Source organism: Hemitrygon akajei, chromosome 19 (genome assembly GCF_048418815.1).
Source record: "Hemitrygon akajei chromosome 19, sHemAka1.3, whole genome shotgun sequence".
In the NCBI taxonomy this organism is placed as follows: Eukaryota; Metazoa; Chordata; class Chondrichthyes; order Myliobatiformes; family Dasyatidae; genus Hemitrygon; species Hemitrygon akajei.
In genome coordinates this window covers 18,545,473-18,562,089 of record NC_133142.1, presented here as the reverse complement: position 1 = coordinate 18,562,089, position 16,617 = coordinate 18,545,473, and the positions used below count along the sequence as shown (strand labels likewise).

Sequence of the window (16,617 nt, the reverse complement as noted above, 5' to 3'; positions counted from 1 at the left end):
AGTCCATCGTGGGTAAAGTCCTCCCTACCTCTGAGCACACCTCCAAGGAGCACTGTCACAAGAAAGCAGCATCCCTTATCAAGGAACCCCACCATCCAGGGGATGCTCTCTCCTCACTGCTGCCATTAGGAAGAAGGTACACGAGCTTCAAGATCCATACCACCAGGTCAGGAACAGTTATTACCCCTCAGCCAATAGGTTCTTGAACTAGACGGGATAACTTCACTCAACTTCACTGAACTGTTCCCACAACCTATGGACTTACTTTTAAGGACTCTTCATCTCATTGTTCTCTATATTTATTGCTTATTTATTTAATATGATTATTATTTATTTTGTTTTCTTCATTTTGTACTTGTACAGTCTGTTGTCTCTTGCACATTGATTGTTTCATTGTTCTTTCATTGATTCTATTGTGTTTCTTGTATTTATTGTGAATACCCACAGTGACATATATGTACTTTGAAAATAAATTTACTTTGAACTTTTAAAAAATTATTAATCCCTATTTTAGTTGGAATGATACTCCAGTGGCTATAGAAGTGTAGTTGATAGTAATAAGCAACTTTAACCAATGTTTTTCATATTTTTAACAAGTGAAAATCAAATTCTCTCTCTTTGACATAAACTTTTAAATGTTTTTATTGGAATACTGAAATTTATAAAGTTGGAAAAGAATAATCAAATAGTACCTGGAGCAACCACAATATTTTATGGAAAAGTATATTCAGGTTTGAAACTCATAGCAAAAAAAAAAGAAGATACTAGCCCTCTTTTTTTATTTTGCCAGATGTTCAACAGTGAAGTATTTGAAAATGCCTTGCAACTTGGTAAATATTTCTCAGATTGGAAAGTCACCTTCATTCCACCATGTAAAGGAGGGCAAAAGCAGTTACAGAAATGGATAAACTGATCAGCTGTACCAAACATATTATTAAGCAGCAATGCAAAGATACATACACCCCTGTGATGAAGTGAGCAGCTATTCACTTTATTACTCTCAACCAGGGCTCTTACATTTTCTGATCTTCATGTCTTCACAGAATGCAATTAAAACAAATGAAAGTGAAGTCAGTGATACCAGTACAGGCAAAAGCCCTACTGTACCTGTCAAACTACCCATGCTGACAGGTACACCAGTTGAAAAGCCAGAAAGAAAAAAAGCTTCGCGGTCCAAAGAAGGGGGAAAGAAAAAAGCAAAGAAAGAGAAAGAGAGTAGCACAGTAGTTCCGAACCTTGACGTCCTTGAAGCACACACAAAGGAAGCCTTAATTAAAACTGAAGTGCCAAAGAAAGGGGGAAAGGTAGGTTGTTTTTACTAAATTATATTTAAGCATAATTCTAACATTAAGTATGATTGTCATCATCAAAATGCGCCATTTCCTATGATGTGGTCAGTCATGGTCTTCCATGTGTCTTTATTCTGAAGCTCTTCAAATTCTTTTTTCCTATCCATGACCACGATTGTTCTTGGCAAATTTTTCCACTGAAGTGGTTTGCCGTTGTCGCCTTCTGGACTGTGTCGTTAAAGGACGGCTGACCCCAGTCATTATCAGTACTCTTCAGAGACAGTCTGCCTGGAGCCAGTATGACCATCCACCACGTACTCCCATGGCTTCACGTGACCCTGATTGGGTGGGGCGGGGAGCGGTGAAGCATGAGCTACACCTTGCCCAAGGGTGACCTGCAGGCTAGTGGAGGGAAGGAGCACCTTACACTTCCTTTGGTAGAGGTGTTTCTCCATCCCGCCACCCATAAGTGTGATATTACTTAAAAATAACTATTTAATGCAAATTCCCATTGCTATTGTACTAGCAGAAATAAAGGCTGCATTTTTGTGTAGCACAGTTTTGAGTGATGCTTTACATCAGCTCGAAAGGGTTATCTTGACAGTGTTTGTTTCCTGGTGTTCATTGCCTATTTATGCCCCATTCATTTACTTTCATCAGTTTACTTTCCTGCCCTGCCACCCTCTCCATGGATCCTGTGTTCTCCCTTTGTAACTATTGCTTCTGCATCTTGGGAATTCTAGCACCTCTAAAGTGTCACAATGATTCTGTTCATCAATCTACCTTTGTGAGATTCAAATTGTTTTTATCTCCCTTGGATTGCACTGAGAACCTCCTGTTGTGCCCTCTGCTGAGACGAATTGGTTAATACACTCTGGATCTCGGATCACCAGAGTGGTCCCAGCGATTGGCAGGGAATGGTTAGGGATTGGAATAGTGGATTAGTGCTAGTTGACAGGTTGAGGGGTTGGGGTGGGTTTTGAATACCACAGGGTTTGTGGGTATAGGATTAGATGGGTGAGATGAAGCTTGTTGGCAATTAAGAGGGGTAGGCGTTCCGGTCAAGGGGCATTATATTGATAACAAGGAGTTAGGCCTGGTAATTGAGGGGCGGGTATTATAGTTGTATAGCAGTAATCTGGAGTAATGGAATGGAAATTAATAGGCAAAGGTCAGATTAGGCATGGGGTCGGGTGGGCTGGTTTGGGCAGTGGGTGTCTAGTTCTGATGAAGGGTTTTGGTCTGAAATGTCAGCTGTTTATTCCTTTCCATAGATGCTGCCTGACATGCTGGAGTTCCTCCAGCATTTTGTGTGATTTACCTTGGGTGTCCAGAGGGATTTAATCAGGAAATCAATGAGAAGGAACAGGTTAAATGAAGGAAATAAACTGAAATGGATGAGTTAATTGAGTAAGGGATGTCTGATAAATGGAGTGTAATGTGAGAAAATGTGAAATAAGATGGCATACTATCTAAATAGTGAGAGATCACAGAGCTCTGAGATGCGAGGCATCTGGTTGTCCTTTTGCAAAAGGTTAGTGTGCAGGTGCAGGAATAATTAGGAATGACAGAATGTTACCCTTGATTTCTAAGGGAAAGGAATACAAAAGAAAGAAGGTTATTTGCATAGGACAATGATTAGACTGGATTCTGAGGACCATGTACCATATCTGTATTGTTAATAGGACCATAAGATATGGGGGAAGAATTGGGCCTGTGGCAAAGAATTCTGCAGATTTATTTTAGAACGGAGATGAGTCCCTTTACACCTCAGTTGTTTCTTGCATTTTCTGTCCATTTAGAAAATAGTCAGCCCTTTCATTTCTTCTACCCAAGTACACGACCATACACTTCCTGACACTGTATTCCATCTGACTTTTATTTGCCTATTTTCCTAATCTGTCTAAGTCCTTCTGTAGCCTCTCTGCTTCCTCAAAACTGCCTGCTCTCCACCTATCTTCATATCAACTACAAACTTTGCAACAAAGCCATCAATTCCATCATCCAAATCATTGACATGTAACGTAAAAAATATTGGTGCCAACACAGACTCCCGTGGAACATCACTAGTCACCGGCAACCAGTCAGAAAAGGTTCCCTTTATTCACCCTCTTTGCCTCCTGCTAATAAGCCACTGCTTTATCCATGCTAGAATCTTTCCTGTAATACTATGGGCTCATAGCTTGTTAAGTAGTCTCGTGTGGCACCTTGTTAAAGGCCTTCTGAAAATCCATGTACACATCTACTGATTTTTCTTTGGCTATCCTGCTTGTTACTTCTTCAAAGAATTCCAACAGATTTGTCAGGCAAGATTTTCCTTAAGGAAACCAAGCTGACACATTAAGAAGAAGCAATAAAACAAATCATATTTTGCATTTTTGCATATTTCATCTTGTGCCTCCAAGTACCCTGAGATGTCATCCTTAATAATTGACTCTAACATCTTCCCAACCACTGATGTTAGACTAACTGGCCTATAGCTTTCTTTCTTGTGCCTCTCTCCCTTCTTGAACAGTAGAGTGACATTTGCAATGTTCCAGTCTTCTAGAACCATTTTAGAATCTAGTGAGTCATGAAAGATAATTACTAATGCCTCCACAATCTCTTTCAGAACTCCTGTAGGTAGGTGACCAGACTCCAAATTAGGCTTCACCGAAGTCGTATACAACTTCAACATACCATTCCAACTCCTGTACTTATTAAATCAGTTTATGAAGTCAAATGTGTCAAAAGCTTTCTTTATGACCCTATTTACCTGTGACACCACTTTCAAGGAATTATGGATCTGTATACCCAGATCCCTCTGTTCTACCGCATTCCTCAGTGCCCTACCACACACTGTGTAAGTCCTACCTGGTTCTTACTTCCAAAGGGCAACAACTCATATTCAACTGCACTAAATTCCATCTGCTGGTTCAGCAAGCTTTGATGGACGTCCTCGCTGCCCACTACACCCCCCAATCTTGGTGTCATCTGCAAATTTGCTGATCAAGTTTAATATATTTATCATCATCCATATTGTTGATATCATGATAAGATTATTACTAAATTGCAATAAAAATAAATAAACAGTACAAAAGATGAATAATGAAATAGAGTTTATGGGCCATTCAAAATCTGATGGCAGAGTGAAAGAAGTAGTTTCTGAAGTGTTGAGGAATGTTTAGACTTCTACAAAACCACTAAATGCAGAATGGTAGCTTATTGTACAATTGGTTTAATATTCTAGTTCTTTCCTCATTTTATAGCATGTAAAAATGTGATTCTGATTTCTTAGGCTTCAAAGAATGTGTTAAGTGTGGCTGATCAAGAAAGTGCAAATAATCAAAACAATGAACTGAAGTTTGGAATACAAGAGCAAAACAAAAGCAAAGCTGAAGTGAAATGGAAATACAAGGTAGGTTGGTTATACAAAGTGCAAAATATGACTTGTTTTATTGCATCTTAATGTGTTACAACCAACTTTTTGGAGGCGGAGGTCCTTAAAGAATACATAGCTTCATTGCTCACCAAGGGGAGGGACTATGATGAATGTGAGATCAGCGTAGAACAGACTAATGTGCTGGAGCATGTCAAGGATAAGAAAGAGGAAATATTGGAGCTTCTAAAATCTTTAAGACCAATAAGTCCTTTGGGCTGGACAGGATATATCTCAGTCTACTAAGGAAGTGAGGGAAGAGATGGCTGGTAATAGGAATGATCCCGGGAATTATAGACCAGTGAGCCCTAAGTCAGTGGTAGGCAAACTATTGGAGAATATCCTTAGTGACAGGAATTATGAACATTTGGAGAACCATTGTCTGAATAAAACTACACTTGTGCCAATCCCTGCTGCATCTGGTAATCCTCTGATCTCTATCTTGGAGGCTGATGTCAGAACATCTTTCAAGAGGGTGAACCCTCACCAGGCATCAGACCCAGATGGTGTTCCTGGTAGGGCACTGAAAACCTGTGCCAACCAACCGGCGGGAGTGTTAAGAACATCTTCAATCTCTCACTGCTGCAGTCGTAGGTTCCCATCTGCTTCAAATGGGTGACAATGGGGATTGTCAATATAGCTATGTGAAGGCCCTCACAAGCCTAATTGAGCTTTCTGAGGAGTATCAAAGCAAACTGAGGAAGGTAGAGCAGTTTATGTGATGAATATAGATTTTAGTAATGTGTTTGACATGGTTACCCATTGTAGAAGTTCAGGTGTTTGCAATCTGTCACTCTCCAAATATTAGGAGGAAAATGCCAGCCTGACAAGTCCATTTGTTCAAGATGCCTGCTCTGTTTCCTGGCATATTGAGTTGAAGACTCCTGCAAAATTGTTGACAATAGGCTCTTTTGGCTACCTCCATCTTCCAGTGCCTTGCCACATGGTCTTGCCTAAAGCCCATCTCTTGTGGTTTCGGATTGTGCTAGAAATACAGTCAAATTATAACTACAACATCCATACAAAGCAGCAATAAATGCTTGTGACACAACTCTGGCTTTGTTATCTTCAGCTCTGTGCCTTGAAGAGGGCTCCCTTCCAGCTCAATCCTCAATGGATCTCTAAGAAACTAATGACCTTTTTATAAACAAAGCAGATGCATAGGGAATCCCTGACATTAAGGCAGTTATCCCTGATATTCACAGTGGGATTTTGTCATATATCCATGAGTGAACTTCACTGTGGATCTGTCATGGATTGACATCATTCTTCTATGTTGTATGTGCTTGATGTGTAGGTGTGTCACCATTGTGCTCGATTGAAAGTCTTATTATGTTTTAAGGATACTGTACAATTACAGAAATTGATTTTATTCCATAAGTTGATTGCATAATGCGAAAAGATACAGATGTGCATTGTGAAATTGAACTTGCATCTTTGCATCTCTCTAAGTATGGAACTCCTTAGTTGTGTTTTGAAGAATCGACCTTGAATTATGACTATAAATTCTGGCATAGGATCTAGAATCCTGAAGTAATTTAGAAGTAGGTGGACTCTTTTTGAGCAATAGTTAATGATGTTCATTTGTTGTTAAATATTCATGATGGGTTAGAAAATAACACAACAACAATAATTTAATACAACTTAAACTGAGTTTGTCCCTAGGTGACATGATGTTTGTTTGAAAAAAAAAGACTCACAGCTGCACTTTCATTATTTCCTAGAACAGTAAACCAGATTCTCTGCTAAAAATGGAAGATACAAAATCAGAAAAATCATTTTTGATGGGAAGCAAAGACAACAGCAAACTCAAATTGGTCTTCACCAATAAAAAGTTGCTCAGGTTTGTGGTTAAAGTAATACATTGTAAGTTTCCTCCTTTGAATTTGATTTAGCCAAGGAATTTAAAACTTCGTTGAAGGTCTTAGCACCACAATGAGTACCGTATATATGTAATCCTCTCACCAGAGTTCGTTTGCCAGCTAGCTCCGCTAACAGCCACGTGACTCAGTGGTGAACAATCCAACATTCTAAACAATATATATCTAGAGTTGGTATGATTTGGGGTTCAACCAAACAGGAGTGTTGGGAATTTTGATTAAAGGAACCTCGATTTGAATGAATGCTGTGTAAATACTGCCCATACACATTTATCAGTTGCTAAGAAATTACAGATTGTATACTGCATAAAATTATAAAGGAAGTATATTTACCAACTTCAGCTGAATCAAGCAGTTAATAGGAAAAAGAAAATAAAAATAAATAAAAGGGCCCATTACCGTTAAACCAGTCTAAATGTGCGCATAAACGTTGGAGCTCGTTTCTGTAGTACCACTTTACTCACAGTACTGAATTTTCCTCACCAATCACAGGTAGAACTTCCCTTCTTGGATTCTTTCATCTCGTGAAGCACGCCTTGCATTAAGGTCTTCCATTTGGATCAGATCCTCCAGGCGTCTTCCCCTATTCTCTCCTCTCTGCATCTCTCATCAAATGTACCACAAAACTATTACCTGTCAGAAATCTCTCTCCACCCAGCTGTCCCTAGAACATTCTCTCCATCCCACTAACCTGATTGGCTGACATAACATGCCTAAGTTGAACAACATGGTTCCTTATCTTTAGCCGGAATCAAAGCACTCTCACCAGCAGGACACACTGCTTTTACAGAAAGCTGCAAAAATTAAATACCTCACAGCATAGCAGTAGAAATCTTAACCAGAGCATTGCAAATGTAACACAAAAGCTAACTTTATTCAGAGGTTTAAATACAAATCAACATTGATATTTTTGTACTTTCTAAAAGCTACCATGCTGATAAGAGTGCACATTTTTAACTAAAAACATGGCAATAATTCTGTAATAAAAATTGTATGCTTAGAAATTGAGCGATATAACTCTGAATTTTTTTTCTGTGCTGTGCCATTGAAAGTGAATTTATTTGCTAGTTATTTGTGTTTGGGAACCTTTGGGGAGAATGCAATCTTAGCCCACCCATGTATTAAGATGCCAGCTTTGTTTTCTGATATATTAAGTTGAAGATAAGAGCAGGGCTGCAGGAAAAATTTGACTGGGTTGTGACTTCAACAGGACTTTTATATGAGAGAGGTCAGTCACAACATCATTGATTTTAGAACGCTGAGGGGAAATTGAGACCATGCTCTTTTAGGGATGCCCACCCTAGTACAGTTCCAGGGCTACTACTCAGAGAACTGCTCCGCATCTACAATCCCAAAAGCATCATCTTTCACTCTCCCAAAAACTGATATTTAAAATACCAGTGATCCCCTGATCTGTGACCCCCCCCCCCCCATTTCACCTCTTATTTACTACTTCACCCTAGCTTCTGTTCCCCATCCTCCACCTAGTAATTCTTCATGGCAGTCCTGCTTCTGTTCTCCCTAGGGTACCATGCTGGTCTTCCTGATCCCAGGGTCACTTGGCCACCCCCTCCACCCCAAATTCTGGGTGTAAGTTCCCAGCCCCATAACCTCACACTGGTCTTATCCCTCACCCACCCCCCCCCCCACCACCACCAGGCAAGCACCATCCTGAGCTTTTCCCTACCATCCTCACCAATACTAGCTAAAATAAGAAGAATGCTGAATTGCTAAAGCATGCCAAAAATTGGTGAAGTTAAGTTCTTGATCCAAGATACTCTATCATGGCCATACACCTATTTGGACCAATTGCTGTCTTCCTGAGTTCAGTCTTGAGAGAAGAGGACCCAACAGCACCTATGAGTCTTAAAATTAGGACATTAGGCTTCAGTTGCACATGAATTTTGGTTGAATGGGACAGTAACCAAAATAGCCATGGTTTCATTATATCTGTGACCCTAATTTACATTCAGTGGGAGTATTGCAGTGAACTCTAAGTTCCACATTCTTCCAATTAATCTCTCTTGCAACATGCCAAAGGCCTTAATATTCCTGTCAGGAGTTAAAGGCTGTTTTTATGATGTGGAGAAACTGGAGAAAAAGATGTAGTTCTCCTTAAGGCAAGGAAACTGAAGGGGAGATTTTATGTAGGTGTTGAAAATTTCAATGGGCTTTGGTTTATAAGCAGAATGAACTTCCAGTGGCAGGGGAGGCAAAAGTTATGGTTTGTTAAAATTATTAACTCTCCTGATATTAAAGAAGTTAAGATCTCCGCCTTAGTACAAAGTCATTCAGAGTCTTCCCCAACCAGAAGTCCTGGATGAACCAAGAGATCCTCAGTCTTCTGAGGACCAGCTTAGTGGTGTTCAGGTGTGGAGACCAATTAAAATACAAGAGGACTTGCTCCCAGATGAGCTCAATGCTTTCTATGACCTTCAAAGCATGGATGCACCTTCATGAACTCCCACAGACCCCAAAAAAGACTGTCATTTCAGTTTTTGAAGCCAATGTGAGAACATCCTTCAGGAGGGTGAACCCACAGAAAGCAACTGGCCCAGCCGGGTCCCCTCCCAAGAACTGAATACCCATGCTCTTCAACCAGCTGGCGTGTCCACTAATATCTTTAACCTCTTGCTTCAGGTGTCTGAGATATCGACCAACTTTAAGTAGACTTCAGTTATACCAGTGCCCAAAAAGAATGTAGTTACCTGACTCAATGACTAAGATCCAGTAGCACTTCCATCGACTGTGATGAAGTACTTTGAGAGTTTGTTGATGAAGTATATCAAGTCCTGCCTGAGGAGTGACTTGAATGTAGTCCAATTTGCCTACCCCCAACAACAGGTCAACAGCAGATGCCATTTCATTGGCTCTGCACTCAGCTCTGGAATATCTGGTGCATAAATCAGGATGCTCTTCATTGACTACAGCTCACTAATCAGTAAGCTCCAAGACCTAGGCCTCAATACCTCTTGTGCAACTGGATCCTCAACTTCTTCACCTGAAGACCCCAGTCAGTTTGCATTAGCAACATCTCCACGATCTCCATCAGCACAGGTGCACCACAAGGCTGTGTGCTTAGCTGCCTGCTCTGTGATGACTGCGACCTAAGCTCAGCTCTAATGCTATACTTAAATTTGCTGATGGCACTAACGTTGTGGACCGAATCAAATGTGGTGACGAATTAGCATGTAGGATGGAGATTGAGAATCAGGCTAAGTGGTTCCACAATAACAATCTCTAATTCAATGTGAGCAGGAGCAAGGAGCTGATTATTGACTACAGAAAGACAAAACTGGAAGGTCTTTGAGCCAGTCCTCAGCAGTTGATCAGAAGTGGGGAGAGTAAGCAACTTGCAATTCTTTGGTGTTATCGTTTCACAGGATCTGTCATGAGTCTGGCATGTGTCATTATGAAGAGGCAACTGCAGCACCGCTATTTTCTTAGAACTTTGCAAACGTTGGGGATTTCATCTAAAACTCTGACAAACTTCAGTAGATGCACATGTGGTGCATGTGAGCACCATTTCAATGTTAAAGCGAAGTTTGGATATGTTCTTGGATAATAGGCAAATGAAGGGCTATGGTCCAGGTGAGGTTGATGGGAGTAGGCAGCTTAAATGGTTTTGGTATGAACAAGATGATGGCCCAAAGAGCCTGTTTCCATGCTATACTTTTCTATGTCTCTGTGCACAATGGAGAGTATACTGGTTGTATCATGACCTAGTATGGGAACTGCAAAGCCCTTAAACTACAAAAAGTAGTGAATACAGCCCTGTCCAACACAAATAACGCCCTCCCCATCGAAAACATGCACAAGGAGCGCTGTCGCAAGAAAGCAGCATCTTTCATCGAGGGCCCCCACCATCCTGGCCATACATACTCTCTTCTGGAGGTACTAGAGCCTCAAGTCCCACGTCACCGGGTTCAGGAATAGTTATTACCCCTCAACTATCCGGCTCTTGAATCAGAGGGGATAACTTCACTCATCCCAAGAATGAACTGAATCTATAACCTATCCTATGGACTCACTTTTAAGGACTCCACAACTCAGATTCTTGATTTTTATTGCTTATTTATTTATTTGTTTGTTTGTTTATTATTATTTTTTCCTTTTTTTTGTATTTGCACAATTTGTTGTCTTTTGCACATTGGTTGTTTGTCTTGTTTCTGTTCTGTGCAGTTTTTCATTGATTCTATTGTGTTTCTTTGTACTTACTGTTCAAGGAAATGAACCTGAGTAGTACATAGTGGCCGATATGTACTTTGCTAATAAATTTTCTTTGTACTTTGTATTTAAAAGTAGTTTATGACAGAGAGATTCACATTCCAAACCACCTATCCAATCCGATCTCTATTTGTTCTGTGATTATCTTGTTCTCTCTCATTACTATTCAGTTGAATAATGAAAATAAGTTAATGCTTTACATTATCTTAATTATTATAAAAAGCTCCTCTTGGGCTTTAGTTAATCCATTCAACTGCAGCAAAAAAATTCTCTTAATTATGTCTCTTCTCTCGAACTACGTCTGTTCCTACTTTAGCATACAAGAGAATCTACACCATACCTTTCCCTTACTCATTCACCTGTAAAAGGATGCATAAAGTTTGATATACAGTCGGCCCTCCTTACCCGCGGATTCCATATGCACGGATTCAACCAACCGCGGATTGGGAAAGCCCGGAAGTTCTCTCTCCAGCACTCGTTGTTTGAGCATGTACAGGCTATTTTTTCTTGTCATTATTCCCTAAACAATACACTATAACAACTATTTACATAGCACTTACATTGTATTAGGTATTATAAGTAATCTAGAAATGACTTAAAAGTACAGGCAGTCCCCGGGTTATGAATGAGTTCCGTTCCTGAGTCCGTCTTTAAGTCGGATTTGAGGTCGGAACAGGTACATCTGTTATTATTTAGTGTCAGTTAGTCAAATATTTTTCTTAGTGTATAGTACATATTTTACCTTTCTATGAATATAAGACACTTAAAAAACATTAGTATTTCAATAATTTAACCACTGCGTTGTTTAGTAGTAATTGTAGCTTTCATCGGGGCAGGGTCTTTCACATGCTTCATTAAAATTGTTCCGATCGTTGACCGACTGTAGCCTAATGCTTTTCCAATGACCAATGGCGTTTCACCTCTTTCCGATTGCTTTATTACTTCCACCTTATTTTCAATCGCGATCATGATTATTTTTGTGAACAGAAACACTGCGGATTCAGAACTGCGCCACCAGGTCCTAATATCCACCGCACGGAGACATGTTAAATAAAGTCCGGGGTTCCACTGGGTCTTAAAGACCACCGCACTGATACATGTTAAATAAAGGACTTGTTCATCCGCGAATTTTGGTGTCCGCGGGGGGTCCCGGAACCAATCCCCCGCGGTTAAGGAGGGCCGTCTGTATAGAATGGAACTTCTGCCTGCATTCTGTAAGAGGGGTTTCATGTTCCACAGTTTTGTGATCTAAGCTATTGGATGCAGCAGCAAATTTTAATTAAACTTCAATTCAGAATCAGATTTAATATCACCGGCATATGTCATGAGATTTGTTAAATTTGTGGTAGCAATACAATGCAATACATGATAATACAGGGGAAAAACTGATTTACAGTAAGTGTGTGTATGTTTATTTTATATACTAGTTAAACTAAGTAAGTAGTCCAAAAATAGAAAAAAATAGTGAGGTAGAGTTCATGGGTTCAAATTCCATTCACAAATTGGATGACAGAGGGGAAGTGTCATACGGGGGGGGGGGGCATTGGGAATGGACCCAAATGCAAGACAGAGACACTGAAGTACTGGGAACTGGACTGGACTAGAATTAGGGACAGGACAGGACACAGACTAGGAGCTGGGACAGGAACACAGACTTGGGCTAGGAAAGTGGGACCAGGAAAAGGAACTGGGAACTAGGAGCCTGGGCTTGGACTCCGAGTCAGAGACTGGACAAGGACACAGAACCTGGCTCTTGACTTGGGATCGGACCATGGAGATAGGCGAGGACATGACATGGCTACAGGACTGGACGAGGCTTGGGTTCTTCGAGGCACTCCTGGGCAGGACGAGGCACTCCTTCTTAGAGCACAGGGCCGGGAACCTTCCTAGGTCGCAGGGCTGGGATGACTACCGAGGTAAACCGCCGAGGAATCTGTCAGGGATTCAGATGAGGAGGGGAACAGTCTCAGGGTAACGGTAAAGATGGCCTGGTTTACCCAACGGAGGCAAGGACAGGAAGGGACAGATTCAACCACAGGGTAACGGCAAAGACGGCCTGACTTACCCCATGAAGGCAAGGACAGGAAGGGAGCTCAGTCTGGGGTGGCTCCGAGTCTCGGGGCGGCCAGCAACCTTGGCTGGCTACAGAAACAGCTGAATCCATATCCATCTCGGAGTGGCAGACGGCCACTCAGCTGGCTCCGGAAACGGCCGAATCCATACCACGATGACTACTCCGACCAGAGACAACAAGGCTCCTTGAAGCAGTGCTCCTCCAACCAGGCCTAGAGATCATGAATGGCTGCTCTAGCCTTCCACCGGCGGGTTGCTCCAAGGAGATACTGATGAGACGAACCAGCAAGCACACACGACCCCAGGGCCACTTAAATTCCCAGCCGCAAGACGAGCATCAGGTGCCTATGATTAAGCCCAACTGAAACAAGGGACAGCTGGAAGACCCGGAGTCCAGATTCCACGGACCGGACCGTAAACCGGAATACAGCTTTCACGGATCGGACCATGACAGGAAGAAGCTATTCCCGTAACGTTACTACATCTAAGGAATTATTATTTGTAGTTATTCAGTAGTAAATACTAAGTAACATTCTCAAATCTGAGAGCAGTTTTCTTTCCTCATTTGTAGTGACATGGTTGAAATGACAATAAAAGTGACTTGACATGACTTGTATATTTCTTCTCTTAATTTTTGTGACAAGTTGTTCTGTGTAGTGATTACTTGCTCCCTGAGATGTTAGTCTTATTTTTTTTTAAGGAGAAGTGTGGTAGTGCAGATGCAACCTGGCAAGGTAATATGGAAATTGTTTTGGATCTAATGATGAAAACACATATTTTTTGACTTCTTGGTTACTGTCCAGTGACGAGTCAAATTCCTAAATCAGAGTGCTGGGAACAATAATTGATGCCTTGAAATAGCAGACAGGGACTCTTGGGGAAAAATCAGGAGAGTAGAGTGATCATGAAATGAGAGTTTGAGATGTTAGAATCACAGGAGATTGGGAAAGGGCTGGGAAGTTTGGGGATTATAGAAAGTAAAATATGTATTTAGACCTATGAGATACAAAATCAGTCATAAGAGAGTCCATAGGTTCCAGAATGATTCCTGCATAGTTGAGAAATACAGCTCCATTATGTAAGAAAGGATGAAGAAAGAAGACAGGTTAGTTAGTCTTATGTTAGTAATTTATCATAAAGGAAGTGTTACCAGGATATTTAGAAAATAATAAAAAGAAATGGGCAGAATCAGCATGAATTCATGAAGGTAAAATCATGTTCAGCAAATATGTCTGATTTTTTTGTGACTGTAACTAGTAGAATGGATGTGGGCAAACTGATAGATGTGATGGATTTGGACTTTCAAAATATCTTTGATAAGGTACCATACAGGAAATTAGACAATATTAGAGCAAGTTCAGTTGGAGTGATTTGTATTGTGTATTGTAGAAATTAGAAGAGAGAAATACATAAATAATTTTTGGGTTGCGAGGCTGTGACTGGGAGAGAGCCCAGTTGTTCAGCATCTATGGCAGTGATTTGGTTAAAGGGGTTAAGTAAAATATGTTCAAGTATGCTTAATGGAAGTATGGATTCCAAGTATAATGCAGAAAGGTTTCAGAGGGATCAGAGACAGAGGGCAAAGACATGGCAGATGAAATATAACTTGAAAAATGAATGTCAAGACCTTAAGACATAGGAGCAGAATTGGGCTACTTGGCCTTTCGAGCCTGCTCTGCCATTTCATTATTTCTGATTTATTAGCCCTCTCAATCCCATTCTCCCTGTAATTCTGACTAATCAAGAAGCTATCAACCTCTGCTTTAAATATACTCAATTACTTGACCTCCATAGCCATTTGTGGCTGTGCATTTTACGGATTCATCAGCTTCTGGCTAAAGAAATCCTTCCTCATCTCTGTTCTAAATGGACGTCCCTCTATTCTGAGGCTATGCCCTCTGGTGTTAGACTCTAAAGGAAACATGCTCTCCACATCCACTCTATACTGCCCCTGTCAGTGGCAGCCAACCAGAATAGGCTCCTTTGATTTTGACTCTTTGCCTCCTGCCAAACATCCAAACTTCTATCTATACAAAACACGAGAAAATCTGCAGATGGAAACCCAAAGGAACTCATCGATGAAGGGTCTCGGCCTGAAACATTGGCTGTTCACTCCTTTCCATAGATGCTGCCTGGCCTGCGGAGTTCCTCCAGCATTTTGAGTGTGTTGCTTTCTCTCTATGCTAGAATCTTTCCTGTAATACCATGGGCTCTTATCTTGTTAAGCAGCCTCTTGTGTGGCACTTTTTCAAAAGCCTTCTGGAAACCCAAATAAACAACATCCACTAACTCTCTTTTGTCTATCCTACCTATTATTTCCTCAAAGAGTTCCAGCAGACTTGGCAGGTAAAATTTCTGCTTAGAGAAACCATTCTGATTTTGGCCTACTTCATAATGTGCCTCCAAGTACCCCAAAACCTCATCCTTAATTATGGACTCCAACATCTGCCCAACACTGAAGTCAGGCTAATTGGCCAATAATTTCCAATCTTCTGCCTCACTTACTTCTTAAAGAGTGGAGTGACATTTGCAATTTTCTAGTCCTCTTGAACTATTTCAGAATCTAATGATTCTTGAAAGATCATTACTAATTCCTCCATACTCTCTTCAGCTACTTTTTTCAAAATCCTGAGGTGCAGTCCATCTGGTCCAGGTGACTTACTTTCCTAGGTGGAATACCTTCAGATGTTTTAGCTTTCCAAGCACCTTCTCCGTAGTAGTAACAACTACACTCACTTCTGTCCTCTGACTTTCTTGAATGGCTGGCATACTGCTAGTGTCTTCCACGGTTATTAAGTTCATCTACTGTTTCATTGTCAGTGGTCCGATATTCATCCTCATCACTCTGTTACTCTTTATATTTCTGAAAAAACTTTTGGTATCCTCTTTTATAATATTGGCTACCTTACGTTCATATTTCATTTTTTCTCTCCTTATGGTTTTTCATTGGCTTTTAAAAGCATCCCAATCCTCTAGCTTCCCTTGCCAGCCATGGTTGCTTCATTCTTCCTTTAGAATAACTCCTCTTCTTTGAGGTTTAACTATCCTGCGCCTTCTGAATTGCCCCCAGAAACTCCAGACATAGCTGTTCTGCAGTTATCCCTGATAGTGTCCCCTTTCAATCAACTTTGGCCAGCTGCTCCCTCATGCCTCTGTAATTCCCTTTACTCCACTGCAATACTGATACATCCAATTTCACCCTCTCAAACTGCGGGGTGAATTCTATCATATTATGATCACTGCCTTCTCTGAAGGGTTCCTAATCAAATCTAGTTCATTACACAATACCCAATCCAGAATTGCCTTTCCCCTAGTGGGCTCAACCACAGGCTGCTCTAAAAAGCCATCTTGTAGACATTCTACAAATTCCCTTTTGTGGGAATTTTTCCAATCTACCTGTATATGACTATTGTAACATTGCCCTTATTACATGCTTTTTTTAAATCTCTTGTTGTAATTTATATCCCACATCCTGGCTACTGTTCATAGGCCTATATATAACTCCCAACATGGTCCTTTAACCCTTAAATCTACACACTAGGATTCTACACTCTTTTGATCCTGGGTCACCTCTTTCTAAGGATTTGATATTATTTTTTACAGAGTCACCCCATTCCTCCGCCTACCTGCTGTCCTTTAGATACAAGGTGTACTTTGGTGTAGCTGAAGGTGTACTTCAGCCACTATCTGAAGCCTTCACTCTGGGTATGACCACTTCGGTAAAAGTTTA

General features: G+C 40.8%; 1 protein-coding gene across 1 annotated transcript in view; it reads left to right on the top strand.

The window, feature by feature from the left end:
* The window catches only part of LOC140741791 (lysine-specific demethylase PHF2-like), a 151,353-nt gene that overhangs the window by 111,333 nt on the left and 23,403 nt on the right, over nt 1–16,617 (top strand). Inside the window, 3 exon segments of the mRNA XM_073072181.1 lie at nt 1,044–1,304; nt 4,567–4,686; nt 6,432–6,550. Of these exon segments, the coding sequence (XP_072928282.1) occupies nt 1,044–1,304; nt 4,567–4,686; nt 6,432–6,550 (500 nt within the window).